This window comes from Epinephelus moara, chromosome 12 (assembly GCF_006386435.1).
Source record: "Epinephelus moara isolate mb chromosome 12, YSFRI_EMoa_1.0, whole genome shotgun sequence".
NCBI classification, from domain to species: Eukaryota; Metazoa; Chordata; class Actinopteri; order Perciformes; family Serranidae; genus Epinephelus; species Epinephelus moara.
Genome location: NC_065517.1, coordinates 25,079,892 through 25,089,106, shown reverse-complemented (window position 1 = coordinate 25,089,106; position 9,215 = coordinate 25,079,892). Strand labels below are relative to the sequence as shown.

The 9,215-nt window shown below is 39.9% G+C and overlaps 1 protein-coding gene across 3 annotated transcripts in view; it reads left to right on the top strand.

Annotated features, from left to right (window-relative positions):
* Window positions 1-9,215, top strand: part of stxbp5a (syntaxin binding protein 5a (tomosyn)) — a 159,793-nt gene that overhangs the window by 112,900 nt on the left and 37,678 nt on the right. For all 3 annotated transcript variants that reach the window (XM_050058767.1, XM_050058769.1, XM_050058770.1), the window contains 2 exons: window positions 1,350-1,473; window positions 7,398-7,476. In XM_050058767.1, the coding sequence (XP_049914724.1) occupies window positions 1,350-1,473; window positions 7,398-7,476 (203 nt within the window). The remainder of the gene's footprint in view (window positions 1-1,349; window positions 1,474-7,397; window positions 7,477-9,215) is intronic.

Below are 9,215 nucleotides of genomic sequence, written 5' to 3'. Positions count from 1 at the left end.
CAGTCTGTTGAGCACTTTAAAACATTACTGAAAACCCATCTTTTCTCCTTGGCGTTCAGTCCCTGCTAGGCAAGAATCCTTGGCTTTTACTCTTTTTACTCTTTTATTTCCTTTTTTAATCTAATTTTTAGTTGTTGTTTTTTTTAAAAAAATTGAGCTCTTACTATTTTCTTTGTTTTATTTTTTTATGAAATTTGTGTATGCTTATTTTATATTTCAATAACTGTACAGCACTTTGGTCAACTGAGGTTGTTTTTAAATGTGCTTTATAAATAAAGTTTGACTTGACTTGACTTGACTTCAGGCATCATGCTATGTGGATTAGACTACTAAGGTTAAAATAATTATGATCCAGGCAGTTTTGCAGAGAGACAAATACTCTTTATCAACACTTTTCCCTGTTATCCCTTGTCTCTTTTCCCTGTTTATTTGGCTTAGCTATCAGTCAATATGCAGAGTCTATCCAATAGCTACTTTTACATTTTAAAAAATGTTTTCATCTTTGTCACCATGGATAATGTTTAGCTTTAAGCTAGATCACGCCAGTTTTTTTCATAATTCCACAATTTGAAGGGCATGCCATAATTATATGATGTAACTTCTATGTTGTGATATGCTTTGTGTGTGTTGCTCAGAATTGCCTAATTTTGCCTAAAATTGCCCGGCCCTGACCATTGCTGCGCAGCAGCTATAATTTTTGTAGTTTTCACGGTGTCTGCGGAGAATTGAAGGATGGAAATAAAACTTAACAGTTACACTTCTTGAATACACATTACTGAGACACTCTTTAATTTTTTTGATATTCTCGTTTGCCCTCTCTGCTTTTTCCTTTTTTTGAGTTAGCAAGACAGACTACATCCTTTTTTGTGTGTAGGTATATTAAATCTGTTGCCCTAAATGACACCAGATGAGCCTGAATGCACCACATTGGCTGTTTCAGTGATGCTGAGAGCTGAAGACATTTTCCCCTTGCGTTTTTATGAAATTGAATTCTTAAAATTACAGCCATGGTAATAAAACCTTGCTCCTGGCATTCCTGAATAAAATGACCAATCCATTTCCAGCTTTTCTCCGCATTCAGCAAATGGGTCATATTAAAGCATCCTCTAATATATGCATTCATGCCACAGGAAGTGCTCTGGAGTCAGGGGCCGGACCCTTTTATCTCACTGTCACCATCTGTTAAGCAGTGTATAATCCAGAGTCGTGTGTGTTTAACCCACATATGAACATCGTGCCGTGCGCCGTATGGCTGCGGCAATGCAACAGACTTGTAAGGGAGATGGTGGCACATGATGCTTCGTCTTGCTGAATCACTGACCCTCCTCTTCTTGCATGTCGTTTCCTAGGCGATCCACTCAGTTGCCTGGCATCACGAGGGCAAGCAGTTCATTTGCAGTCACTCAGATGGAACTCTGACCATATGGAACATCAGAGGCCAGGGCAAGCCCATACAGACAATCACCCCACACGGTAAGGATGTGGAAACACACGAAGAAACAAACACTCACACACACACTCTCCCAGGCTGTGTCCGAAATCAGTCCCTTACTGACTCATTGACTACTCCCTTAGATACTAGGCGGAGTTTTCAGACACAGCCAGATGCATGATGGTCTCACTCCAAGCATTACATTAGCTTCTTGAGTTCTAACGGCCTGTGCGGAGTCACGGCTTGAAACTCTGTGTGGGTGTGAACCCTTACAGAGTTGTCGAGGTCACATGGGAGTCGTTGACCCACCTGGCCCTCATATATGTCGTTAGTATAGATGGGACCAGGTGTGAATGGGGGTTAAGTCATCTGGGGAGGGATCCCAAGACTGCATTGTAGGTGGGTGGTAAGTGGTGTCGAAGGCCACCTCCTCTGTTTAACGAAGGTCGTTCCAGTTTGACGTAGATGGCTTCTTGATGCTATTACGATGGTCAGGTGGGTCAATCACTCACATGTGACCTCAACGACTCTGTAAAGGTTCACGCCCACACAGAGTTTAAAGCCTGTGACTCAGCACCAGTCAGTTAGAACTGAAGAAGGTTCTTGGACGAGAGGCGAAACGTCTTCAAGAAACTCAAGCAAGTCCAGTTGTCTACGATATAGCACTTAGGATAACCATGACCTGGATGACTGAGAATCTTCATCGACATGACTCCAAGCATACTGCAATTTAACAATTTGATTATGAAGCCTCTTTATTCCTCCAGCTGAATTCACGTCAGGTCATCTACACTGTAACCTGAGTCAAATTTGAACTTAACACTTAACTATATAAGGTTAGGTAAGTGGGGAAAGTTTACCGACCTCACATCCTCAAGGGGACATCAAGGGGTGGTTGGGTTTGGCCAACTTTTGGTAGCTCCTCCGATATCTAAATGTATAAGTAGGAGGCAGGACCACACTTGCTCCTCTTTTTCTTCAAACATTTCCATTCTGCATGTTTGATGGTGTTTGCCATGTGTCTTTGAGAATCTATCAAGTTAAGGATAACATTTGATTAATTTGATCAAGTTTGACTGATTTAGTTTGTTAAAGGTTATATTTCAGTACATGTCTAGCTAATTATTATTTGGCATTTATTGTACTTTGAAGCAATTCAAAGACTAGATTTATGATTCAATGACTCACTTTGCAAATATTATGTCTTATTTCTGTCTTCATTTAGAACCATGGCAAACATCACAACAAGCATCTAATCAGCATTGGCCGTCATTTCAAAATAAATGATAGACAATAAATGATGGTTGAATGCAACAGTTGTCACCTGGTGGTTTGTGGCTCCTGTCAGAACCTTGTATCCCCAACAGTAACCAGTTAACCCCGTACTCTGTTTCCTAACATTAAGCATTTCAGTCCCTCAGCAATAGTAATGCATTCGTCTCATGCTGAGTACCATTTCTGTGCCTTAAAAAGAAAGTCTGAATCATGGTAACATAACAGCTGTGGGTCAGTATGGAGGGCAAACCTTTCTTTTCAAAAATAAAAAAAATCCATATAAACATACAGTTTGGATATATCCCAAGTGTGAATAGAGACAGTCGCACACATAGCCACGATGCAAAAAATAAAGTGTGTAAATAATTTACCAACATTTTGACATGAGTTTTCTTCAGGGCATTGAGGGACAAAACAGCTCAGCAGACATTACACAGGGGATCCGACACAGGTGTGTTCTGTAGTAGAGTTTCTCTATCTTCTTTCCACCAAGGACCCCTCACCAGATAGCAGACATTCCTCATGTTTGTCCCTTGGAATCATTTGACGTAGCCTATATTTATGGGGTTCTGTGGTCTTGGTTATGTAAAAGAACACAACAAGAGAAATGTATTAGCATGATATTAGACAAATATTAAAATATTTTCCCCATCTCAACACAGAAAACCAATCAAGCAATGACATCGGTTTAATTAGCTTTAGGTAATGCTTACCTAAACAAAATATCAAAGGCAAATTAAGAGAAAAGAGCTGATTTAAAGTGTCCATAATCCGTAATCCATACATAGGCTCAATAAAATGCAGAAGCTGATTATGATAAATTATTTTAATTATGATATATTATAATATAAAAAATATATTTTTTGATGTTATGATAATTTTGATTAATGATTCTGAAAAGCTTTTGGGGATCCCCAGACTAGTCTTGGAGAACCACACTTACCATGCCCACGATCCCTGTGTTTTACATTTGCGTATCGTAGGAGAAGCAAGTAGCTGCCTGATTCCTTTGTCATTTAAACGTCACGTTAGAAAGTTATATATTGGAAGGGTTGGTAACGCATGGCATCCTGCCAGATGCTATGCTGACAGTTATTCTAGTACCTGTCATTAAAGACAAGGCTGGTAAGGTAGGGAGTATGGACAATTATCGACCCATCACCCTAGCCAGCATACTGTCTAAGGTGCTAGAAAGTGTAATAATAGACAGGGTTGGGGATCTTATTTGCACCACAGACAACCAATTCGGTTTTAAGAGCAAACACAGTACTGATTTGTGTATTTATGCATTAAAAGAAGCAGTAGAAAAGTACAGAGGGCAGGGCTCAACAATGTTGGTAGGCTTTATTGATGCCTCTAAGGCATTTGACAGAGTCAACCATCACAAGCTCTTCACCAAGCTGAAGCATAGGGGTGTTCCGGGTAGCATCATACATATCCTGGCATATTGGTACGACAGGCAGATTATGCAGATTAAATGGGGGAGTATTTTATCCTCTCCCTTCAGAGTTGGCAATGGGGTACGGCAGGGTGGGCTTCTATCCCCAGGCCTATTCAGCCTGTACATGGATGACCTGTCAAGGCAGTTGAGAGATTGTAGAACAGGGTGCATAATGGGTAACACCTTAATCAACCACTTTATGTACGCTGATGATTTGGCCATTATATCTCCCAGTAGTGCAGGGTTCCAACAGCTTCTCAACATATGCTCAGACTATGGAGTCAAGTTTGACATCAAGTATAATGCCAAAAAGAGTATGATAATGATATGTAGGACCAAGGAGGATCAACATCTTAATTTCCCAGGTTTCTATTTGTCTGGTCAAACCCTGTCTGTGTGTACCAATGCAAAATATCTAGGCCACATCATCAATGATAAGATGGAGGATGATGCTGACATGCTTAGACAGAGAAGAATGCTATATGTCCAAGCCAATATGTTAGTGAGAAAATTTCACTACTGCTCTGGTGAAGTGAAGGTGAACTTGTTTAGAGCTTACTGCACCCCTATGTACACGGCCCCCCTCTGGGTGAGGTATAAGAAAGAGAGCTTGCGTAAACTCCAGGTTGCATATAATGACTGTCTCAGAATCCTGCTCAAGCAGCCCAGGGGTAGTAGTGCCAGCAAGCTTTTTTGTGATTTAGGGATAAACACCTTCCAGGCCACCCTGAGAAGACTGATGTTTAAGTTTATATGTAGACTGCAGGGGTCCCAGAATAATCTTATTATACAGTTGACCAATCCAAGGTGTAGTTCTGTTAGATACCAATCCTATATGTGGAAACACTGGTATTTGTGCCTTTTATAAAATGTGTATAAGCACTTTTTAAATTGCATTTTTTTGCTGCTCTTATTTATTAGATGCCTTTTACTGAATATGCACAAGTACTTTTTTAATATTATGTGATATAACGCCTTTTTACTGTATTTTTGTTTTATGTACTGTATGTGATTGTATGTCTATTTGGACGTTGGAGTCTGCAATAAAGTTTGATTGATTGATTGATAAACAGGTTATACAATGCTTAAAAGAAAAAGTCCTATGCCTGGTATTTATCACTTGTTAAACTTACACTTTTGTAGTTTTTTACCTCACCAAGAGTATTAATTGTAATTAATTTACTATAACGATAATAACGAACATAAATCTGACATGGCAATTTAATATAAAATGACATTTAAAACAGTTTAAACCATTGATTAACTGATTCATTAAACTCACAGAGTTGCAAACCTATAAATCGTAAAGATTTTAAGAGTTGCAGCAGCATGAAGCGTAAATAGAAAGAGTTTCAGACCTGTATGAGGAAGTCAGAGCTAGTTAAAGGCTAAAGCGAACAGATACGTTTTTAGCTTTCTTATCTAGCGAGCTAGCTTCCCTGATATCTATACGTAGTGTGTTCCATATCTTAGGGGCGTATTGACAAAGGCTGCTTCCCCGATCTTCTAGCTGTTGTTGGGAACCTCCAATGAACCAGCAGCAGATGATCACAGTGTTCTTGGAGGCAAATAGTTAACAAAGGAGTTAGTGATGTAGCTCGGTCTTAGCCCACGTAGGGTTTTGTATACAAGGAGGAGGAGCTTAAAATCAATTGGAAATGTAACAGGAAGTCAGTGCAGAGCAGCCAAGATGGGCCTGATGTGCTCTCTCCTCTTGGTCCTGGTATAAATGCTACTTGTACAATTCATTATTTTAAACTATTTTTTATTTCCTTATTTTATTTAGATAATTTTTGCAGTCTCACTTTTGTTTTTAAATGTGTATTTTTCCATCTTTTCCATTGATGTACATTATCTCTCTGTATGAAATGTGTTATATAAATAAGTTTTTTTTATGATTCTATTATTTCTGTCATATTCTGACATAAACAGGTTTTCTAACCAGATGGTCAGGACAGGAATCATTGTTCTTCATTTGATGATGATTGATAAGGGATTGCAAGGGGTCACCAGCAAAAAAAGTTGAGAACTATTGGTCCAAGGAACCTTGTTGATTCTTTTAACCTTATACAAACACTTGTGCATGTCAGACTTAATGTAAAATGGGCATATGGATGTAAATGAATCCATTTTCTTGGATTATTATGTCTAAAAAGCCACCAATTCTGTCTAGTCTTGGCTAATATAAGTTTTGCAAAACATGAAACCAGTGCCTTCAGCCACCTCCGTCAGTCACATGACCCACTCTGCATTAATTGAAACCATCCCTCAAGAGTCTCCCTCCTGTACACATGGCTCCCTCATCATTCCCCCATTTCAGCCAGAGGATTATTGTCACTTCAATTATGTCCTGCCTCTGTTTGCTTTACTTTGTGTCTGCACGTGCATGCATCAGTGCCGGCGCTCTGTTTATTTCCTGCAGAAAAAGCAAGTCTGCTCTTTTGAAGATGTATTTTAATCCATACTCCGCTGTCTCCCCCACACACCTACTCACCCCACAGAGCACTCTGACAGCTCGCCCAGATGAAGGGCCTGGAAGAACTAGACAGAGTGTGTGAGTGCAACAAATGGACGGACGGAGTGTGAGAGTCAGAGAGAGGAACAAAGAAAAGGAATTAAATGAAAGGGGGAAACTTCTAACCAGTTTCTGGAAGGTGTTTTTTTGTGTGTGTAGGGGATTGCAGAGAGGATTTCACCACACAGGCTTTTTAATTAGTTGTTTCTCCCACTGCTGCATACGTAATTAGTTTGGTATTTAATGGGCAATTATGCAAATTCCTTTGACAGGTTTAAGTAAGGCTTATAAGTCCTCCTTTAATTGTCTTTTTAGATATCTGTTATTTAGATGTAGTTATTAAAAGCAGTTCTTTATTACAAGGACCTGCCTTGTATAACCTGCCTCAGGGCTCACTATATTCAGCCTCTTATTGTGCATTCTCATATGCTTAGGCCGGCACACGTGTGATGGATGTGCACATTTTCTCCACGCTGACCTCCCTCGAGGTTGGAATAGATGGATTCTGTAAATCATTAATGACGGCCACACCTTCTTTGCATGTCCCTGCCCCTGCATTTGTCTTTATCCTCTCTGATGAATAGCCTCTTGTTATTGTCTGGCTACTGTTCAGAGCTGCAATTTAAGTGCAGCTCCTGGGGAAGGGAGAAAAAGAATGAGATGACAGGAGAGGAAGGGAGGTGAAGAGAGATGAAGTGGCAAAGTAAAGGAACTTGTGTTTGTTCTATTTTTAGGAAAACAGCCCAAGGACGGGAAGAAGCCAGAGCCTTGTAAACCCATTCTCAAAGTGGAGTACAAAACCACTAGAAATGGGTAAGGTCCCGCTCTTTCTCTCTGATACACACACACTTACATACAGTACACACATGCACATATGCTTTGGCATGAATATGCTTAATTATACAACACAGTTACGACATCAAGGTTAAGGTTAAAAGCTGAGTAATAAATGACCATGTGCTTCAGACCAGTGTTCAGAGCAGTGGACTACATTTTGCTTGTTGGTAGTTCAACTACATTGATATTTGCGTAGTTATTCAAGTAGTTAATTACTTGTATGCCATTTTTGTGTAGTTAACTACTGAAACTACAGACAATTGTAAGGAGCCCGGGAAGGAACATGAAGCAAGTTCTTGCAAAACTCTTGAACTTTCCCATGAATAGTAGGGTATTCTTTCTTTTAGTTTATGTATGACCTGTGAACAAGTGTGCACTTTATGTAACAAACTCAACCGAGTGGCATTTTAGCTGGTATGTGACCTTTTGTATTATATTTTGTTAGCATTTTATATCACATTTACATTGTCAGCTTTTCTTTACAAAGTAGTTTGAATTGCCTTTTTTAGGTAGGCTCAGTTCAAGGTATGTTATGTAGGATTTTACTGTTATAAACATGCTCGCCAGCCAAAGTGAAAGTAAAGGCCAACCCCAGATTCATTCCCGTCTAGCATTTTGCCTCGCTATGTTGCATATTGTTCTGCACTGTCCCTTTGATGCCTGCTACTTACAGTCTGGCACCTGGTTGCTACCTCTTTATAAAGCCCTGACCTCACCTGAGAAGTGTAGAGGTACATGCCCATAACAACCCCTACACAGAAAATGGGATAGACCTGCACTTATGTAGCGCCTTTTTTGTCATCCAACCACTCAAAGTGCATTTTACACTACGAATCACATTCACACAGTGGTGGCCGAGGCTACCATACAAGGTGCCACTGGCTACTCAGTTAACACACTCAGACACCGATGGAACAGCCATTGGGAGCAATTTGGGGCTCAGTGTCTTGCCCAAGGATACTTTGACATGCGGACTGGAGGGGCCGCAGATCAAACTGCTGATCTTCCTATTAGAGGACTACCTGCTCTACCTTTTAGCCACAATGAGAACATACAGTCAGAGGGCAGAATCTCTGCAGATAAATACACCACCACACTTGTCTAGTGGGTCATAACAATGATTGAGAGGAATTACCTCAGTGTGAGTACATTGTTTTTAAGGAGAATCGTGTATAGTATACCAAGGAAACGATATTTCTTGTTAGGGTAGCTTTGCTGTTGTTCAACTTCTTCCAGTGTGAAGTAATAGAATACTGCAAGGATGAAGTTTTTTGTAGGCCTTGACAGAATTTCCTCAAATTTGGCACAAAGGTCCTCTTGGACTCAACGATGAACTGATTGCGTACCTTGCATCCATATCAGTCTCGTGAACACAGTATCTCAGGAACACCTTGAGTAACTTTCTTTGAATTTGGGGAGAACATTTACTTGGACTCAACGATGAGTTGACTACATTTTGGTGGTCAAAGGTCAAGGTCACTGTGAATTTGTCTGTCTCATTCTTGTGAACATGATATTTCAAGAACACCTTGAGAGGACATCTACAAATTTGACACAAACGTCTACTTGGACTGAAGAATAAACTGATTAGAATTTGGTGGTTGAAGGTCAAAGGTCAAGGTCACGGTGAACATGATATCTCACAAACACCTTCAGGGAATGTCTTTAAATTTGGCAAAAGCCTTCACTTGGACTCAACGATGAACTGATTAGAT